At 37.8% G+C, this 23,231-nt stretch overlaps 1 protein-coding gene across 1 annotated transcript in view; it reads left to right on the forward strand.

The window, feature by feature from the left end:
• uts2r2 (urotensin-2 receptor 2) overlaps positions 1-23,231 on the forward strand; it is a 124,052-nt gene that overhangs the window by 50,607 nt on the left and 50,214 nt on the right. The window contains exons 5-7 of the mRNA XM_020919249.2: positions 3,925-3,989; positions 6,495-6,551; positions 10,110-10,263. Coding sequence (XP_020774908.1) covers positions 3,925-3,989; positions 6,495-6,551; positions 10,110-10,263 — 276 coding nt within the window. The remainder of the gene's footprint in view (positions 1-3,924; positions 3,990-6,494; positions 6,552-10,109; positions 10,264-23,231) is intronic.

A 23,231-nucleotide genomic window follows, 5' to 3' on the forward strand; every position in this document is an offset into this window, starting at 1 on the left:
CTTGTAACGACTATTCAGCATGAAGGACTCTAAAGCGAACGGTTGAAGACACAATTTAAAATGCGCTTCCCTAACAACAAGCAAGGAACAAAGAAAGAGAAAAGTTTGTGCTTCTCGAAAAAATCTTCATTTTCCACCTGCTCACATCTCCGTAAGGCAATGCTGTACTATCCAAATCTTTTCTCATTTGAAATTCATAGTATGTTCAAGTTGAGCTTTTGAAGATGCTGCTAATACTAACCGCCCTGACTTACATAATGAAACGCTAACTTCGAATAGCACGGTTGCAAATCCACATCTACAGAAATAGCCTATGTTTGCGCTACCGTATTAAATATTTATGAGAACAAAATGACAATATATCGCATAAGGGGGGCAGAGCTGATTTAGTAGTTGGCCTCAGATGGAATATATTGTAGCTTGTAAATTATAATTTCTTTTTATTACAGCAAAGTCTGCAGCAGCTCCCTCTCTGAGCCTGGCTGGGAACTTGGCCACTGGCGCCATAGCGAAAGCAGTTCATAAATTGGTTGTTGCGTAATAAAGGGATACAGTTCAATGTGCCAAGTTTAACCATGTAATATGATTATCTACGGTGGCTCACTAGGGACATTTTGTTGTACTTTTAAAGAGGGGATGTTACGCAAGATCGACTTTGTAGAGCTTTCTACCATGTTGTAATGTTCCCTCATCAAAAAGATGCCTGAAGTGGTATTAAATGTCATCCATGCATGTTTGACTAATCTAGAGATCTCTCCCGGGCTCTACTCGAACCCTCCCTATGGTTAGATGTACAATTCTGTGCACTGCTCCTCCCACGAGCTTAAGTCACCCATTCTCCCACACGACAATTCTCCGTAAATATACAAAAGCGTGTTGCAAAACAATAGACTACGACTTCTCAAACCTGTTGCGATGTGCAGTAGCACATTGATTGTAATGTGGTAGTGCTCTGAAGGCGGTGTGTGACTTAATATTTTAAATATTGAGATATATTTTTAAACATGAAATGGATTCTGACATATCATATATATGGATGTAATGCTTATATTTAATTCTTATTTCTCCGCTTTGCTTTGTTTGCCTTCTCTGTGCTCGCGCCCCCGCCTCCTTGCTTTTGTTACCCCTCCCGTAGCATGTTGTCTCATTCACTACTCACTACTGCCATGAATACAAAAGTTGGTACCAACCAAAGCTTCTACCACCACGAACCTTTCCATCATTTACAGACTCAGCATCATCAGCACATCCTCTGTCACATAGAGAACACTCATATTCCATTGAGCTGTGTCCTTTAGTCCGACAGAAGCTGAACTGCATCAGTGCACAAGGAGTGAGCAGTTTTTTTAGTGTTTATAATTGGCGTAAATGAACCATTTGGTTTTAAGTTTCGTGTTTCCGATCGCCCCTAAAACACAGTATGTTTGTCCAATGTGAGTACAATCGATCTGTGCTCAGGCACGGCACGTTTGGGACTTTGGTTGGATGAGGTGGGCCAAAGGTTGCTCATGTACGCGCACACGCACGACTTTACTATACAAGCCCATATCATGCAGCCCCAGAAGCATTTTGTTCTCATCTAAAGTTTTCCAAAATTAGGTTTGTACTTCTAATGCAACTTTTGTGATTTATCTCTGGAGGGCACACTACTACAAATTGCAGGACTATGGATCTTTCACTCATAGTAGCTACTTTCCAGTTGGAAAAGTCCTCCTCTCCCCTCTGTGTCCTCTGTAGACCTCTGGAAATCAATCTCTGTGAAGTGTGAAGGACCACACGGGGCGAGGGAGGGGGCAGTCGTGACGGGGGTGTCTGAGAAAATTATCTGTTTTTAGGGCTTGTAGATTATAGTACTGTAGTTATATAGAGGATCAGAGACAGGACTAAAATTGACCATTAAAGATATTGCTGTGAAATGAACAATTGCAATGAAATCAAAATGGATGTCAAATGTCATTATCGCATTTATCTAACCTGCTGTCCCTCTAGTTTACACTGTTTTAAGCAGCTTAAAATGTGCCCTCTCAAGCCAAATTCCCAACTGTAAACATAAATTACAAATACAATACTTGTCAGAGAAATCCAAAAGAGTAAATATTTCTGAAAAAAACAAAAACTACAACAAAAATCCTGAAAGCATCTATAAAATAATAATGATTCAAATAAAAAACACACAATACAATACAGCGCAGGTTAAACATTTAAACCAAATTACTAATAAATGAAATAAATTCTGCTGTGTCTTGTTTGCATCGAATTATAAAGCATTTTATTGTCTGATAATCAGGAAGTGCGTGATTTACATACAGCAAAAAAGTGGAGTGTTAAAATTGAGTCTCACAGAATCAATTTGAACATTTTCTCAGGGTTTTATGAGTCCAGTCTGTTCTAGAGTTAATTTAACATTTTCAGAAATGTTAATTAAGTAACACTGGACCAAAGTTCCTGTTTAACCCCAAAATCAAGAGTTATATTAACATTTTGAGAGTAAATGGATAACACTTCGTTATGATTTAGCTAAACAATACAAAGATAGGTTTTATTTCTACACTTTATTTTTGTTAATTTAAGATGGAATTATGAACAAAACTGGTTCAAACTGGTCTTCTCTTACAAGAGTTTGAAATGTTGGGTGGGAGGAGCCAAATTAACACTAAGGGAAGTTGAATGAACACTAGGGGAAGTGGAATTAACTTCAACCATATAAACTCTGGCAAATATCCCCAACCCAAACCCCCATTTAACTTTAAAATGTGTTAAAAACAACTCTGAAATATTTTACCCTGAAATTTTAACCCTCCAGTTTTTGATGTGCAGGTTTTGATAACCTCTTATAAACTCATCGTTGTGAATAATTATAATGCTCAGGATGTGTGAGGTAAGTGAGGAATAATTTGGATCAGCGCAAAACGTTTCAAATGTACTAGTTCTGTTTTTCACCTTTAAGACAGTAAAAATCAGATACGGTGACTTTAAATGGTCACATGGTCACATTTTTCTATAGCGCTTTTCCACCTTCAAGGCACTCCAAAGCACTTTACAACAAGGAACGAGACGAAACTGAAAACTCACCTCTTCTCCCTGGCATTTAGTACGAGCTAGTCAGGTTATCTTGGTGTTTTTATTGTTAGTTTTCACATGTTTTCTGTATATATGTATTTGTAACTCTTTCTTCTATTTTGTTGACTTGTATGTAAGCACTTTGGTCAGCTGAAGTTGTTGTAAATGTGCTATATAAATAAACTTGAGGAACTTGAGGAAGCCACTCACCCATTCACTCACACATTCATACATTCACCAATGTACACAGACACTGGGGGCGAGGTGGGTTAAATGTCTTGCGCAAGGACACAACGACAGCATTCATGTGTGGGAGCTGGAATCACACCAGCCAACCTGTGGGTCAATGGATCTGGCCTCTCAACCAGTGATGTTTTTTGTGTCAAGAGCGGGATTCAAACACCAACCGTCAGATCAGTGGATGAACGATCTACCAACTGAGCTACTGCCGTGACTTTAAACATTGGTCCTTCAAATGCTTTTCTCCATGGAGATGTTATTGCTTTGTCTGGGAGGTTTCACAGTGTTGCATTAAACCTTTCTATCTTCATGGAGACCAAACAAGACCAAGTTACAGATCAGATCTGTGGAGCGATGACCCTGCTCGCAGTCAGAACACTTGTTTTTCTATGTATTTTTGAGCTATAAAACCACCTGTAATTGAATAAATGTTAGGCAGAACTGTTTAATGTGATAATGTGAAACGTTCCAGGGAGAACAATGACATCTCCATAGAAACAAGACCCCCAACCAAAAAGTGACAGTGCTGCATTAAAGTAATCTTCTCGTGTACAGTGGTAATGTGCCCTGAATGCAACCCTTCACACCTTTAATCTTATATTGTAATTTGTTTGTTCTCCACAGGCTTCCATACTTGACCTGCACTCTGGCGCGCTGTCAATGGGCAAACAGTTTGTCAACATTTACAGGTGAGGACGGGAGTCACAATACTTTACTTTAAGCTTTCTGCCTGGTTATAATGTTATTTCTCCAAAACCATGCTTAGAGTTGTGTTTTGTTTCATCCACATCTGCTTTTGTAATCTTGTATTCTCAACACTAGACCACACAAGCTTTTAGAAATGATTTACATATGGGTCTGGAACCATATCCTGTCTCCCCGATTACCAAAGGGTTTGATTGACAGACGGATTAACCAATCAGAGAGAGGCATGTGCTGATCACGTCCAAAACAAATGTGCTGGCTCACAAGTAGAAAGAAAAAGAAATTATAACAACAAGAAGGCGTGTTCACGGTTAACTCTTGGCAAACCTGAGTGACTCTACAGTATTTATGGATTAATATGAATTATTATGGAATGACTAATATGAATTATGTATAGTTTAATCTGGACGGTTACATTAGTGAAGAAAATAGACTGGAATATTCATGCTCTTTGACTGAGCGTCTAACACTGTTGGTTTATTCATAGTCACACCTACAAAATGTGTTTACACCACTTCTGTCTGCACTCGTTCAGCCATGTTGTGCAGTTTAAGACCTGTCACTGTTCCACTGCGCTGCCTTTACTCTTGTAATGCATCGTGGGTTATAACGATCCATCCAGTGACAATAGAAAAAACACTTGTAACTATTCACCGTGAAGGACTCTAACATTAACGATTAAAGACACAGTTTAAAACCAACCACTATAAAAAAGTGGACTTAGGCCCCATCCACACTAGTATGTATTTGAGTTGTTTTTGTTGTGGATGCAGTGTTTGTCCACACTAATCTGATGGAAAACGACTCCAGAGACAGAATGATCTGGTGCCATCAGCTCCCACGAATTCATCTGAGTACAGATCTGATCTGGCACTGTGTGGACACCTGAAAACGCTGATACGCTGATTTAGGTCTATGCACTGCGAAGTAATTCACTGCCAAAATGCTAAGAGGCTAGAATATATGTCCATTCATATATACATGTTATGTTAGCTATGTCCATTTATATATACAATCTATGTTTAAAATGCGCTTCCCTGACAACAAGCAAAGCCCTGAACTCTTTTCTCTTCAAGAATATTCAAGAGGACATGTCTTACATCTGCTATAAGCTAACTACTGCAATTGGAACATCTCAAAACAGAATATTTGTGTAACGCACCTGGCCAGAGCGACATGTCAAAGCCTGATCTCGTCACATCTCAGAGGCTAAGAGGGCTGGGCCTGGTTGGTTGGGGGACCGCTGGGTATATCACGGACCACAGTGGGCGTCAGTGGTAAAAACTGCTGTTGTGTCTTTAGCCAAGACATTTGAGAGAAAGTTGGTGGTGGTCGGAAGGGCCAATGTCGCAGATTTGCAACCTCACTCCCTTCAGTCTGTCCAAGGGCAGCTGTGGCTACAGTAGTAGTGTGTGGTAGTAAAGTGTGGAGTGAATGAACAATGCACTGTAAAGCACTTTTGTGTGCCTTGGTATTCAATGGTTAATTCATTAATTAACTTTATCACCTGTTTCCAGACCATTCGACTTTAGAACTAGGGATGCAAGGATAGTTTCCCCACTATTTGATACGTATCTCGATACATGGGTCACGATATCGAATTGATTTCGATACGTTTTAAGAAGTGAATGTAATTTTTTTCTGCTAATGAGTATAATATAATAACACTATGATATTAATGAAACAATACATACATTACATTCAATACATTAAAGTACAACTACTGTGAAGTTGTCATGATAGAGGTGGTTAAATGTGCCTGTCCTTCTCACCGGAAAGCGCTATGGGGACTTACTTAGCAACAAAACACACTCTCTGTCAATCAAACCTGTTGCTTACACTAGGAGGAGTGACCTCGGGGAATGAAGGCATCTTATTGGTCCGTTATTTATGTTCATATCTTAGTTTAGGAACAAAATAGTTAAATGAAAAATTCAGGATCATGTAGAGTGCATTAATGTGATTTTAAGACCAAAATGACGAGGCTCACAGCAGCAGGTACAGAGAGAGGAGTTGTTGGGAGAATGTAAAATGCAAATAATAGTTTAGATACAATCCATGTCCTCCACCAACTCCCCCTTGTGGTGACAGCTTAAATTTGACAAACGTATATTTGATTTCACTGATTGAGGTCATTTTAATATTGATGCCGTACAAACTAACATTCTCAACTCGTCGCTGTGCCAATCACAAATCTTCATGACTAACCTCTTCAGTCAAATGAGCCCCGCCCCCCTCCATCACTCCTGCCACATTCCACCTGCACCCGTTTCCCCGTGTCACCCTTACCCAAGCACCCTCATCAAGCTTATCCTAATTAGAGAGCCACCCAAGATAGCACCCGCCATCCCTCCCACGGAGCACCCTTCCAGGTCATTCGTCTAATTTATGCGAACGGCTATCTCGCGCTGTCTCACCTGTCCTGCTGTTTGAGGTCTTGTAAGTTGGTGGAGCTAATTTTATTTTGTTTTTTTGTGTGTGGGTTGCAGGTATTTTGGAGACCAAATCGACGAGGTTTTCACACAAGAGGATTTCCAGCTTTACAGGTGAATGAAACACAATTAAAAAGAATGGCGACACTGCATTCGTTTGACTGAACAAAACAAGATTAGATCCCACGTGAGGGAGATTTACAAAAATCTGCCCAGGATAATACATTCATTTGCAAGTGTCTGCTTAGTTACAGCCTTTTTACAAACACAGCCGCGGAGTCCCCTAGCGCCTTTGTGAGCTTTTTCAATTATTCCAGAATCTCCGAAGTGAGATGGCAGTGAAATTACAAAGACTTTGGGGCAGGTGCAAAGTTTCTAACTACAAAAGCAATCAGGTACGTGTTTGGAATTCAGAATTAAGCTCACTGGCCATTAGAAGTTAGAATACCGAATGCTTAAACAGTTACAAATGTTGTAGAATAAGAATTATGTGAAGAGTGATAAATAAAAGAACTTAACAAAATTCATTAGGGGTGTAACGATATCCAAGTCTCACGATACAATATTGTCACAATATGAACCTCACGGTTCGATATTTATTGCAATATTGTGGGAGAGTTCACAGTATGATGGGGAGGCTTACAATTAGGGATGTAACAATATCCCAGTGGTGAGGAGAAAATTCAGTTTGTCGACTAGACAAAAGTTTGTTTGGTTGAAGATGTTTTGCAGCTCATCCAAGCTGCTTCTTCAGTTCTGGTCAGAATGTTGGTGGACACTTCCGTATATCTGCAGGGAGGAGCTAACTAACTGAAACTAACACACCTACTTGTTTACAGTTTCTGTTAGTTAGTTAGGCCTATTGACCTGTACCTCGCCATGGATTCTACCTGGACGACTGAGGGATTCTACCTGGACGACTGAGGGATTCTTCACACAATATCCCAGTGGCGAACCATGGACCTGGACCCTGAGTTTCACTAGGACCAATTGCTGGCTATCGTGACATCATTTGTTTAAAAAAAAAAAAAAAAAAAAAAAAACTAAATGAAGCTTACAGACAGATGGATCCGTGCTCCAAGTTTATAACACTAAAATTATTACTAGTGTAGTGTTTATTACTTACCGAATAAAAAAATATAGAAAAAAATATATTAGTATTAGGCCCTGAGGGTTCCCCTCTGCAATATCCAAATCTCTTGTTACGATATTTTCACAATATACATCTCACAGTATGATATTTATTGCGATATTTTGTGGAGGCTGTGAACAAAACTGTTAATATGCTACTTTTTTTTTTATCTTAAAATGCCTTGACAAGACTTAATGCAAAAAACTAAGACTTAAAAGTGCTTAGAACTGTTATTTCTTCTTGTAGTCTGCACTGAAATGGAGCAAAGGCTCATGGTCTATGTAGTTCCCTCTGTCTTTTTTTTAGCTATTGCGGCAATATAACTGTTAATTTAAACAAAGAGACTTGTAATTCGATATATTGTGATGGTCCACGATATTATTGTGAGAACTTTGATGATACAATATCACAATATTTTGGTTATTGTTACATCCCTAAAATTCATGCAATCATAAACACTTACAGATTTGTGAAAATGTGTGTATAGTCGGGGAGCCAAAGTCTCAAAAATGGGTTGAACCTGACATCGCCTGCCATACTTTTTATTTGTGTTTTTTTTGTTAACTGTGACCCTGAGGACCAATAATTGGAGGGTCTGCTCTTCCGGAAATATCGCGAAAAAAAATTGTGGCCATTTTAGTGTAGGTAACCTTCATTTTGTGATAGAAAATTTTGAAAAATGAAAAATTTCCTCAAATCCTCAGTGGATTGGGTAAGCTGTCTACAAATACATTCCAGATGCAAAGAACACATGTGGTGACAACATTCAGTGAAAAAAATATTCATAAAACACATTTCTACATGATTTAGGCTCAATTTAATGCCAAAAAATAAGGCATTTTTTCACTTTTTTCCAGTATTTTCATCTTTACTTCATTGGCAATCAACTATTCCCCCAAGTTTTGACATCAGCCAATATGCCATTCTTTTCTTCAAACAGTATAGTCATTCCACAGAAAAAAATATAAAAATCCAACCAAAATCAATGGATCTGTGATGATTTCTTTACCATCAATAGGCCCAGAACCTCAATAGAATGTTAGGCTCCTCTCAACATTCCATAAGGCACACTGGATATTTAGCATGGTTGTTAATGTCCACATTATTAAACATTATGGCCTAGGCATCTTTTAAATACTACTACTACTACTACTACTACTACAAATAATAATAATAATAAATATAGCCGCAAGCGGCAATGATCGGCCCTCGCTTGAGCCTATGCCATGCCCAGGCCATGCCGCACCCTGGCCACGTTGAGCTCTGCACATGCTGTGCCCCACGAGTGCACCTTACTCATTGATCTAACTTCTAAATTAACACTAACCCCTAAACCTACGTGCACTCCTAACTAGGGATGGGCATTCGATGAAATTTTCTTAATCGATCGTCTGAAGAATTTAACGATCGATTAATCATTAACGTTTTTATATTAAAATGATCATCATTATTATTACTATCTGCACTACTAATCTGCATAAATAAATTCAACTTTACGACATATAAACCGTAACCACTCTAGAGCCACATCAATCCGTTTGAACATTTTAGTGTGTTTAATTCAGTTTTGCGCAACTCTCACAGAAACAAAACTTAAAACCGCATCGCTAATTTGCATAAACTCAGCAAAGATAAAACTACAGCTCTTGATGCGGTCAATTTCTGTCGGATTAAAAGACATGATTCAGTGGAATACAGGTTAGTGTGACCATATTTGCGTTTGTTAAAACCAGTATAGTCATTCCACAGAAAAAAATATAAAAATCCAACCAAAATCAATGGATCTGTGATGATTTCTTTACCATCAATAGGCCCAGAACCTCAATAGAATGCTAGGCTACTCTCAAGATTCCATAAGGCACACTGGATATTTAGCATGGTTTTTAATGTCCACATTATTAAACATCATGGTCCTTCGCTCCACCTTGTTCACGAATTTAAAAAGTCAATGCCAAAGTGAAAGGCACCAGCTGTTCACCAAGAAACACCTTCCACTGCAAAGAGACCAAGACGTGATGTTGCATGTTACCACATGACATCACAAGGTGGGACAGAGTGTTTTCAGTTTGAAAGAAGAACTCAGCAAGAAGAACAACACAACATAAATTGGAAAATAGTGTAACCCAGACCCTTTAAAAGCTAACTAAAAATTGAGCCTAAAGCAAGACTAAACCAGGAGCAGAACTGGTCTAAATCTGGATTTGCCAAGGTCAAAACTATGTCTGTGCACGGCAAACTGGCATAAAAGCTAAAGAATTACAGATATATTCCTTGTACAGTTCAACGTATAAAGTTTACTAATTAATTATATGCAAATTGTATTGTTTTGGAACAGTAAATCTGAAGAATTTCCACGGGCATTATCATTTGTTTCATCCACATTAAGCGTTATACTTTCCGAGCTCGTCTCTGGAAACCTTAACCACACTGGATCTCAGACTCCAGGAATCTAGTTTTAAAGTGACAGCTGTATAAATCGTGCTCTCCAGACCCCTGTTGAGAGTGTGATGAGCTGTGTGTGTTTGTGTGTGTGTCTGTAGGGATGTGCGGCGGAGGATCCAGGAGACCATCGCACACACGTTTGCTTTGGATGAAAACCTCCTGTTCCTCACCAAGCCCACCTTCTTCTCCAGAATCAACAGCACCGAGGCTAAGACGCAGCACGACGAATACTGGCACCCGCACATCGATAAGGTGACCCAACATGCCCCTCACATGTCACGGAAAAGACATCTAGTTGTGGTTAAAGACACAGTTTGTAACTTTTTTAGCCAAAAAACTGACTCAAAGTGGAAGTAAACACTAAATCCACTTTTTTCCTGCTACTAAACTGTGCATATGGTGTTTTAATAGCATGATATTCTGTTACTAGTCATTTTTATTACAACTTCAGTACAAACTGGGTAAATTTGCAGCTCTCTGGTCAAAAACTACTACATCTAAGTGTGTACTGTCTTCAGTGGCCTCTGCAATTTCCAGTAGTTGGTGACATCACACAGCCCTGCTCTGTTTACAGCCAAGGGCGTATTCCATGAAGCAAGCTAAAGTTCAGTTCCAGGCCACCAAAGTGACTGACCAGAGGTGACGCTGCAACAGTAACAAGCACCCAGAAACAAACCTGATCAGAACCAGACTAACTGTCAAGATTATTTTAGCTTTGTCTCCAAGAACATCTAAAGAAACAGTTTAGCCAAAAGTTTCAGCTCTTGCTTCACACATCTGTGTTAGAACACCTGCTGTCTCGGTCTGATACAGATGAAAAAGTGACTTTTATAGTCACGTGTCACTTGAGACTTTTACAGGTCATGCGCTCCTACACACGTGTGCCTGGACATGGGGCACGTGTGTGTGCACATGGGACATGTGTGTATGGACACTGCACTCATCACAAAGGCACAAATATTATATAAAGTCTATGGCCTTTATTTCATTCAAATTAAGTTGCACATCTTCATTCCCTCTTGCTCCCTGTCAAACTGCAAACACCTTATCATCTTATTCTTGTTAGGCTACATGTGAAGAGGTCCGTTACAACTTTACTTTTACACACAGTGGAAGTTTCACACCAGGAAGAGGTCAATCAACTTCATTCCCCAGGTGCTCTGGAGTCCGCACTCCGCCTCCTCTCTACCCGCTGAGCGACTGGGAGAGGAAGGGGAGTCGTGTTTTTCCTGTGGCTCCTCAGATCAGAATGACTGGTAAAGTTCCGCGGCCTAAATCAAACTCTGCGAGTGCACGCTGTAGCTCCTCTCTCGTTTAGTCAGATCATAAAAAACATCACATTTTTGGCCCATTTTCCGTGATATCGTTGCTTCATTGCTCTGACCTTCTCAGAGTCACTGCAAGCGTGCACAAAATGCAGCTTAAACTTCATCCCTGAATTAGCTTTGGTTAGACTCAGGCTTATTTCTTTCATGGAACAAGTTGAGGAGATGGAGCTAGTCTCAGCTCAGGATTTCAGGATAAACCTGGATTTGTTAAGCCACTATGATGGAATAACCCCCCAGAGTTTCTGACACAAACACCTGTCTGTAGGAGGCGGAGTTTGACGTGTGGATGCCTTTTTGACCAATCACAGTGTTCCTCACATGTCCAGACCCCGCCATTCCGACTCCCTCACTCTCCCTTTTAGTCCTCCAGGTTCTGCCCAACTCAGCAGCTCTATTTGAAACGTGCTTGTGGGTGGACTTCAGGCATTTTGTCCCACTTGCTTCGTTTTTATACATCCATTAAAATACAACGCATGTGTAGAATCAGATAGAGAATAAAAGAAAAGTAAAAACTGTGAAATCACATTATAATTTCTGTCAATTATTTTCTGATAATTACATAGTTCTCCTCAAATCTAAAGTTTGATTGTCGTGATCTTTTCAAATCATGCCTATTTTACTTTGTTTTGGTTCTATTTGAGTTTATTCCATATTTAATCAATAGCAGGGGATTGCAGAAGTGAAACCTTTGAAAGAAGGTGTCCCATTTTTGTTCTAAATGGTGGATATTTAAGACTCCATTTTGTTATGTGTTATGAAAGCAGAAAAAAAGAATCCACGTGAACTGAACTGGTCTTATGTCATTCATGTAGACTGTTATATATGTGACTGTATTTGCCATGTCATACTGCTGGAAGGGCGCAAAACATCTCCTGTATGTTTTCAGCGCTGGTTTCTCTGAAGTTGTCCTTGGAGCGTTCTCAGAAACAAATCTCTTTCTACAGATACAGCTGAGTCTTTGCTGATTTATGCCACTGAAGCAATAACCCAAGAGCTAATTTAAACTGCAAAAACTATTCTAAATCTACAATATTGTTAAAAAATAAAAAAAAATAAAATATGAGCTGCCGTAAATAAACAGCAGAATGAAAAACTTTGCTACTTAGTTTACATCTGTAATGAGTTATAGAAAGTTATTAATTCAACCTCCTATTGGACTTGACTGTCTTTTAATTAGAGTTGTTAACGGAAGATAATTTGTTCCATTAGATTTTGAATTTTAAATACTGTGGAATTTCTCACTTTGGATTTTTACACTCTGAAAAAAACATGTTAGAATTATCTTTATTATGAATTTTAGTTGCTGAAATTTTTTATATATTTAATCAATATATATCAAATTCAAAATTCAGATTTAATCTTTTAAATATTCAGCACATTTCAAGTCATCAAAATCTGTGTAAAATTGTAAAGAGTCAACAAAGATCCAAGATGCCAAGGCAAAAACAAACAAAGATGTGTGAGTAAGGAGGACATTGGCTGTTCTCAGGTACATACTTGGAGTTGTGTTTTGTTTCATTCGCACATGTTTGAGTAATCCTGCCTTATTAGTCTGTTTACGTCACCAAAGCTCAAAATGCTCCTTTTAGTTCAGTAGAAATTGGCAGTTCTGGTGCTGAAATGATCCAAATGTTTTTAGTAGGGATGGGCATGATTAGTCGACTAATCCATAATTGATCATTTAGTAGTTTGTCGATTACATTTATTTTCAATCAACAAACCAAATGTACGTGGACGAGGCTGCGTCTGACAGCACAAACACCGGAGTTGAAGCCTCACAGTCCCATATTTGGGCTCTGGCACCTCCTTGGAGATCACTGTACTGCTCAGTGAGTGTGGTTACATGAACATCAGTGTCCCGGTTCCGCCATGGTGCATGTATACGCAGTATGCTGGTTACTGCAACATAAAGAGCTGCTCTAAACCTGCACATTTATGATCTCTGAAAACATGAACTATCTCCAACACAACACACACAGAACACACTCATCATCATCATCAACATCCCTCTGTCACAGAAAAAAAACAGTCATGTCCTTTAGTCTGATAGAGGCTGAATGCGTCAGGGCACAAAGAAAGCAGTTTTTTGTAGTTTTTTTTTAAGCACTTACAGTTTATACAAATGATCCATGTGGTTTTAAGTTTTGTTTCTGTAAAACATAAACAAACATGCCAAAGCTGCATTAAACACATTATAATGTCAAACGGGCTGATGTTTTGGTTTATATGTTGTAAAGTTGAGTTTATTTATGCAGATTAGTAATAGTAATAACTAGAAAAGCACTCAGAGAGCGCAGACCTCCACCAAGGACTACCCCAATTTTTTATATAAATTGCGATAAAATCAGTCTTCTGGATCAGATCCGGATCAGCCTTTGGAATATGAAAGAGGATCCCATTGTCCATCCCTGAGTCAAATGTCATGGGGTTTGGTCAATAATTAACCGAGATATTGAGAAACTAAATTTTTGGCCCCATTTACCACAATGTTAACTAAAATTTCAAAGTGATCTAGAATCCAGGATTTCTTCTGGATCACCCCCAAAATGAAATCAGTTCTTCCTTTTCACATTTCCAACAAATCCTGAAAATTTCATCAAAATCGGTCCATAACTTTTTGAGTTATGTTGCTAACAGACAAACAAACAGACAAACAACGTCGGCAAAAACATAACCTCCTTGGCGGAGGTAATAATGATATTACTTTTAATATATAAAAACGTTAATTATTAATCGAAATTTGGTTATTTAATTCTCCTGATGATCGATTAACAAAATTTTATCAAATGCACATTCTTAGTTTCTAGTGAAGGTGCATGGAGTTTAAAAATACAGTGGAGCAAATTGGACCAGAGTGTTTCCTGTTTGAGAGAAGAACTCAGCCTAAATCAGCAGAGTTTGTGTGTTAAACGTGTGAATGAAACAAAACACAACTCCAGGTCTGTTTGTGACGAGGAAACAACATTAGAAAATAACAGAGATCAGAAAATAGCGTGATATGGGCCATTTAAAAACGACAGATTATTTTTTATCGTCTGTAACTCTACAAATAAAGCCATATAAACACTTTTTATTCCCCTACATTTTAAAGTTCTTGCCCTTTACAGCATATCCCACGTGGTGATATTCAAATCTCTCTACTTAGTCTGTACTTTTAGTCCATGTTCAGCTGATGAGCTCCCAGGGGACACGGTCTTGTACTGCGTAACAGCCTTTATCTCCCCCCAGCGTAGAACAGACACTGGATCTTCACCTGGAATTAGGAAGTCTGCACTAATATACACAAGAAGTCCTGTTCCAAATCCTTAAATAATCTTTGCCAGTGTCTGCAGATAGTGGAATAAACTGGTGAAGATATGTGAGGTTCTGTGAGGTTCTGTGAAGTCGAAAAATCCAGGTATTTTTGCCACTCTGTGCTTGTGTCAGAAATTGCATTCCACGTCTACACATATTTTAGAATGAAATATTATGTTTACTTTTTAAACTTGGGAAATGTTTTGGGGCTACTTTCCTGAACTTAAATGACCCATATTACATTATTTTCTAATATATTATATGTAATGTTTCCTCTTTATAAACAGACCTGGAGTTTTGTTTCATTCACACATGTTTTACACACAAACTCTGCAGATTTAGACTGAGAATTTCTCTCAAACTTAAAACACTCCACCTTGTGATGTCATGTGGCAATACAGGAAGTGCTACACTAGGTTTTTAAACTCCATACACATTCATTAAAATCATTAGGATAATTTTATCCCGGAATTGCCAGTCTCTCCTGACCAAAAGGTCACAGGAGCTCTTCAGTTGAAAACTAGGGCTGCGTGACATCTTAAGGTGGAGCGGAGCATTTTGAGGTTTGGAGATGCAGACAGACTAATAATAAAGGGTTACTCAGATACATTTGAATGAGACAAAACACAACTCTGAAAATGTTTTTGAGGAGGTAAAGCTCACATGAGTCTATTTTGTGTAACATTATCTTGGGCAATAATGCACCAAAAAATATAGTGGGCTACGACAGTTCGATAGTAAAATATTAGTTTTATTTTATCACATTTTTTTTAATTTGTATTTTTTTATTTACTTATTTGTTTGAGCAAGGTAAAACAAAATCAACAACACTACTAAAAAAAAAAACAAAAAAAAATGCATATGTACATGGTCCTGCTTCTGGTGCTCAAAAGGAGCAGGATAAAGTTAAAAAAAAAAAAAAAACTTAAAATGTCCTACCCCAGTGTTTTACATATTTACATACCCGTTTTTTTTGTTTGTTTGTTTTGTCCACCTTTGGAGTGCTAAATATACACACATATACATACACATGCACATACATACAAACATACACACACACACCCACACACACATACACAAATACATACACACACGCATACACACATACACACATGCCTACATACACACACATACACACACACACACATACACACACACACACACACATACACACATACACACACACAAATACATACACACACAAACACACACACACACACACACACACACACACACACACACATAACACACACACACATACACACACACACATACACATACACACACATACACACACATACAACACACACAACACACATACACACACACATACATATATGCATACACACATACACAAATACATACACACACACACACATACACACACACACACAACATACAACACACACACAAACACACACACATACACACACACACACACACACACACACACACACACACACACACACACATACACACATACACATATGCATCTATGATATACAGTACATACACACAAAAATATATCTTCGTTTATGGCCGTACAAACTGACAATAATAATAAAGAAGGCACAAAGTTTATAGTTTATGATCGTACAAAATAAACAATAATGAGAATGTAAAATTTGAGGACTGTTGTGTTTGTTTATGGTCATACAAACTAATAATAATGATAAAGAAGGCACAGAAGTTTATCATTTATGATTGTGCAAAATAAACCACATTGAGCAGACACTACCAGTTAAAAGTTTGGACTCACCCCTCAGCCAGTGTTCGTTCTAAATTTTATATACGCAGAGAGAACATCAAATATATATTATTATTGAATGAGAATGTGTGTCCAAACTTTTGACTGCTAGTGTAAGCAATTAGGGCCCGACTGATATGGATTGTTTTGGATCTGATATGATACCAATAAAACAACAGTCGATGTGTTTATTGATGAAAAAATTGACTGCAAATCTGCAAGTTAATTATAAAACTTAGGTCTGGCTCTATTAGATTTCAAATTGGGTGTATTTAGGCTGCATTTACTCTTATTTCGCCTCTTTGCAGTCATATTTAAAGACAGCAGGCCTAATGGCATTTTTGCATGACTGTCTAATAAACCAAGTAAGTATCTACTGCTTAGCATTTAGCTTTTTTTTCATTCACTTTTATTTATAGTCAGTATCTTAGATCTTAGATTAGACACAAGAACATTTAAAGCCAACGCCTCAGTGCAGCAGTGCATTTACAACATTGCAGTGTAAATATGTCAGGTTATAGTAAAAATGCTCATTTCCATCTGTAGTCCCTAGGTAGGTAACACCACAAATTTAACAGAAAAAACAATAACAAGTGAAAATAGTGACAGTTCGACACTAAAAGTGTCCACAACTCTGTTTTTCCTTTAGCCACTGTTTCAAGTGGCATGTGGAAGTGTCCAGTGTTGGAGTCTATCTTATTGTTAATGGGAGAATTGTTCCAGAACTTAGTGCCTCTGACAGAGAGCACACATAGTCCAAATGTGGTGCATCTGCGTGGGACCTCACAGTTCCCCCAGGCTGTGGCCCTAGCTCCCATCCCACTGACAGTGTCTTTGTTATAATAAAATCCTGTAACAGAGGGGGGCAAGTCCCTACAAAACTTTATATATAAAACATCCATATTTAAAATGCACACAATTATTAAAATTAAATGAGTTGTACTTGTGCAGTACTTGTGTTGTAATAGAGCAGTGGAGAACTGAGAATGGTTTCTTGTCCGATATTTTTACAGCTTTTTAAAAAATTGATTGCACTGGTTTGAGTGTTGTGCCACACATGATGTGCCTCTGGGGGTGCGTTCAGGTGCAGTCTAATAAATATTTATGCTGTGCCACATATTAGAACATTTATCTGTCTGTAAATAGGATTAAATGGAACATAATACTGGTACGCTTACTGGTGTTGGATGATGATTTACCAATGTTGGCCATAAATGTCATTACAATAAATTTCATTTTTAGTAAAGGAAATTCAGTTTATTTTCTGCCCTAATATCGGTTGGTATCTGGTATCAGCAGATGCTTAAAACCACAGTATCAACATCAGTATTGGAGCAGAAAATGCTGGATCGGTGCATTTCCAATTAGCAGAGCATGCGCAGATCGATTTGAATTGTTTATTTTCCCATTATTTATTCCTATTGCTGACAGCAGAGGGAGATTCAATGCCTAAATTCCAAAGTGTATTTTCCAAATCTAATGTTTATTCGAAATTTTAAGTTAGAAAATGTGAAATACTTAGGGTGACTGAAAGCATGTTTAAAGGAGAATTAAAGCCTCTAGAATACATAATGTGTGTTAATGTGCCTAATGTGATAAAACACAGTGACAATCATTATATTTCAAATTTTACCCAAAATGCTGGAGTATCACCACATTTTAGATTCCAGATTTGACTTCCTCTGGGGGTGCATTCAGGTGCAGTCTAATCAATATCGATGCAGTGCCACATATTAGAACATTTATGTGTCTTTAAATAGGATTAAATGGAACATAATGTTGAGAGTTTAAGCTTTATAAATTAGGTATATCGGCCCATACTGGCTAGATTTAGGCTGATATCCGATATGTCTCCACGTGCCCATATTGGTCGATAATATTGGCCAAGCGATATATCGGTTGGGCCCTGAAGTCAACTTTAAACTGGAGCTGGGAGTTAGATATTGGCTTGTACTACACGTTGCCAAATGTAACAAGCATTTATCTGCACTGACTTGAAAATGAATGCTGTTATTTTGCCCTCCTATTAAAATGAATGGGATAGAATGTTAATATGAGCACCAGACTGTGTGCACAACCATTCTAACCACGTCACTCCTGGAAGGGCCAACGTGACCCTCACTGTGACTTCTCCAGTGCATTAATCATTCCACACTTTAACAGATGTGCACCAAAACGGCTCCATGAAAGCCTAACTAGGGCTGGCACTGTAATCACTATATCTTCATCTTATTGTTGAATACATGGCAGATGGAACAATCATTTTTGCAGGTCAGATTTATCATGGGGATATTTATTCTTTTTTTTTTTTTTTTTTGCAATACCATTAGATTTGAACTGTAGACGGTTGAATTAATAACTTCTATGAGTCATTATAGATACAAACTAACTACTACAGTGATTAATTCTGCTGTTTATTTATTGCAGCTCATACATTTTAACAGTTTAGAATGTTTTTGTGGGTAATTCTAGGATGTTTGTTTTAGTGGTATGAATTAGTTCCAGTATTATCGTCTACTGTATGTTTACTTCAACAATAAATCACAGCAGTATCGTTGCATATCTACAAAATATGCAGTATTTCTCCAGCACAACCCCAAGTATGTTTTTGATGAGAAACCACTCTAAAAGTTATAAGAAATGGCATAATTTAGGAGATTTTAAGGACACATATTGTAGGAAATGTACTTTTTTTTTATGGGCCCGGTCAAGCAGAAGTATAGAGCAAGGCCAAAAATTCAAGTTAATGCATCTGATATCAAAATGTATTCAACAGATAGCATATATACTCTAGTTTATGAAACAGTTTTTTTTCTGTATCATTTTTGGTTCTAAAGTTCCATACGTTTTAAACAGACCATGTATGAAACATGGAACAAAAATTATTTCCCATATTTCAAAGACCTGCAAATCATGTAAATAATTGTATGTATTTCATCATATTTTGTGTTATTCCATCTTTGAACTGTTGATGAAGGTACATGATTTTTCAAAAAAAAAAAAGTATTTAAAATCATAAAAATTTGCTTGGAAGGACTGACATATTTTATAGAAATTGTTTCCTTTCATTTTGAAGTAATATTAAAGTATTCGGAAGAAAAAAGCTAACAAATTATGCAAAATCATGCACCTTCTACTTGCTTGCACAATTTTCCCTCCGTTACCATGACCTTTCTTAATAAAAAATCTCATTACTCAAAAAGTAAGAGGTTTTTCAACCTAATCTTGTACCATATGGTAGAAAATTATATGAAGCAAATATTCAAACCAGTTTGTTAAGGATATGGAAGTGAGAACCAAGAGTTTTCACTGTTTGTATTTATTGCCCAAAAAGTGCTGCATATTTCATTCCCTCCGTTACTGACATGAGTTTTTAAATTTTTTGTCAACAACTTGAAAGAATATCACAGGTTTAACTTTACCCTGTTGAAGTGTTAACTCTTTCCTACATTCTGATACTTTACTTATTTCAATAGTCCCTCTAGTTTCTGAATAAGAGCTATTTGAATGTCAAAAATCTGCCCCTGTTTCCCTCCGTTACCACTTGACCAGACCCATATATTAAGCTGTTGCCCCCACGTCAGAAACATACCCGGAGTTGTATTTTTTATCCTTCATTCACGTTTGGTTGATTAATTGTTTTAAAAATGCTCTGTTTGCATTTTGCCCGAATTGTTGCGTCAAAGATAAAACTCTGAACTTTACAAACTCCTGTGCAGTTTGTAACGGTGCACCCTGTAACTGTCTACCACGTTCTTGTTTAGTGTATGTGATGATGTTATTGCTTTGCCTGGAATATTCCGCAGTAGACCGTTAAATGTATCTATCTTGAAATTAAAATTGTTTTATTGCTCAAAAATACCTTGAAATACTTGGATTCTTACTAGAACTACCACATCCAACAGAGCAGTGATCGAATCTGAATCGAGCCCAATATGCTTTAAGATATTTGTGTCCAAACTCGACTGAACCAGACACAATTAAAATCACACTTTTCATCATCTTACTAATGACACATGTAGGACATTGATTGCATGGCCTCTAACGGACACAGAGACACAAAATACAAACTCGAGATAAAGCAAAAATAATGAATTACAAGCTCTTATTATCCCTCAACTCTCTCTTTAAAGTGTGTGAATTATAAAATCACAGTTTTGAAGCTCTGTAAGGTGCTTTCACTGATTAGACAAGAGTCTCAAAGCAAGTGGTTTTACTGTAGACAGGAAACAGTTGACACGCTGGTGTGTCTAAGTCTGACCCGAGCCCGAACATAATAAGTTCTAAATATTTGTCCAATCCCGATGGGACGGATGGGTCACGTCGGACTTCGGTCTGGTTTCCATCTCTAATTCATACTGGGAGTGGGGTCACCTCTCCATAGATCTGGCCTGTGACTTGGCTTGGTGGTGTCACATCCTTGTTTTTAAGGAAATGGTCAAGTATAATACCATATTGTGGCACATTCCAGGCAAAGCAATAACAAGTAGTGAGCAGATACTCCACCAGAAAAGCTACACAGCGCACCTTCAAGCTCATAAACCATCACCAGACTCATTCTACGGTCAAATTTGTTCACAACAAACACATGGCTCTGTTAGCATTAGGGATGCAACAATTTGATACCAGAATCGGACCGCAGTGCCAGTATTTTGGTGAATCAGACATCGGCCTCCAAGACGTTTTTCACGTTTTCACATTTTGGTAAATTGATGTAATAAGACGATTTACCAATGTTGGTCAAAAACATCATAATAATAAACTTCATTTTTAGCAAGGGAAATACATTTTATTTTCTGCCCTAATGTCAGTTGGTATCGGGTATCAGCAGATGCTTAAAACCACAGTATTGGTATCGGTATTGGGGTAAAGAAAGCTGCAATGGTTCATCCAATTAACATAGTATTCATAGAAGTATAAGGATTTGAATTGTTTATTTTCCCAATATGTATTCCAATTGCTGACAGCAGAGGGAGCATCCACGCCTAAATTACAAAATGTGTTTTCCAAATTTAATGTTTATTCCATGTTTTAACTTAAAAAATTTGAAATACTTAGGGTGACCGAAAGCATGTTTAAAGGAGAATTAAAGCCATTAGAATGCATAATGTTTGTTAATGTGCCTCTGATAAAACACACTGATGATCATTAGATTTTTTAATTTTACCCAAAACATTGGAGTTTCGTCATATTTTAGATTTCAAATTTGACTTTCTGTTTGGAAATCATTAGCCTGATTCATCAGCCGGTTTCACTTCATAGAAACTGTCTGACTTCGCAGTGTTAGAATTCGTTCGCTTGACGGTGGGCGGGTACATTTTATCATTTAACCAAACGCTGCTATTTGGTTGTAACGTATGTAAAGCGCCACTAACGGGGCTAACTGTTATATTAAGCTTTTCCCAAATCTCGTAGGAAGAAGGGCATTAACATCTTTCCCCTTGATAAAATTCACCAAACATTCTCTTTGTTCCGGCTTTAAATCCTCAATCGCGTTAATCATTAACAACACAGAATATATGACTCTTCGCTGATTGGCTGGTGTCTGAACTCGCACTTTGGGGGGTTTTGTGAACCTTCTAGTAGTGTATTCTGATCTAGTTGCTGGAGAGAAATGAAATTGAACGGAGGCACTAGGTGGCGCCAGCGTGGCTAGGAAATCATGACGTCACTCTAGGGAATTTCACAACTATTCCATCGCAACCATTCTAATGTGCTCAGATGTCAATTATTATTTGACAAATAGAATGATAAGAAAACACCTTTATTCTGTTGAGATCGTGTAAAGTTTAGACAAAAATGTGTTTCTTTCATGTAAACTATGCCAACGTTTTGGACAGAATTCTCCCTAGCATAAGTATGATTTAAAATACTCTTCTTTCTGTAATTTTCAACATACTTTTCAACTTTTCTATTATTTATATTTAAAACAGGTTTTATCCCTCCAAATTAAGTAAAAACTGATGGTGCTTTTCTTGTGGAGGTTAAATGCTTTTCTTCATGGAGATGCTATTGCTTTGTCTGTAATGTTTCACAGTATAGCATTAAACCTTTCTAGCTTCAAGGAGACCATACTAGACTAAGTTACAGGCCAGATCTGTGGAGAGGCGAACCCCCTCACAGTCAGAATGCCTGTTTTTCTAGGTATTTTTAAGCAATAAAACCAACACTAAGTGAATGAGGTGTTTAATGTCAGTTGTTCATGAACATTCCAGGCAGAGCAATGACATCTCCATGGAAACAAGCAAGCGAAGAACCTCCAACCAAAAAGTGACACAGTGCACCTTTTAATAGATAATTCCACAGCTCATTTCCCCTGCCCTCCTGGACACATCACAATATTCCATTGCTCTGTGTCCTTCTCGCGGCCTATATTTTGCTGCTAATTGGTCTTGGATTCTAATTTAAATGTAAATTCAAACTGACACGGGGCCCATCACTCATGCCGTCTGTATAGTGTCAAATGTTATCTGTGCAAATGGACAGAATACTCGTGTGTGTGTGTGGCATGGCATGGCTGCTGCTCGGTTTGGTCCAGTCAAATAAAGAGCAAAAGTGATGCAATGATATGAGCAAATGTATCTTTATTACTGATACAAATTAAAATGGTAAAGGGAATATGATGAGGCATGGAAGGGATGTTATGTTTGTATCAGATTTTTTTTTCCTATATATTTGAGAAAATTGTGTTTTGCCCCAGTATAGATATTCTTTAGCTCTGTTAGATCTACTGTTCTGGCTCTGGTTTCTGAAGTCGCTTCTAAAGTCATGGCAGTGATTAATTAGGGTGCTTAAAATTAACCTGTTCTTTTTTTCACGTGTTTAAAGGTCCCAAAGACTGGGTCGCGACT

This window comes from Boleophthalmus pectinirostris, unplaced genomic scaffold, assembly GCF_026225935.1.
Source record: "Boleophthalmus pectinirostris isolate CB_2022bp ecotype Guang Dong unplaced genomic scaffold, ASM2622593v1 HiC_scaffold_14, whole genome shotgun sequence".
Lineage (NCBI taxonomy): Eukaryota > Metazoa > Chordata > Actinopteri > Gobiiformes > Gobiidae > Boleophthalmus > Boleophthalmus pectinirostris.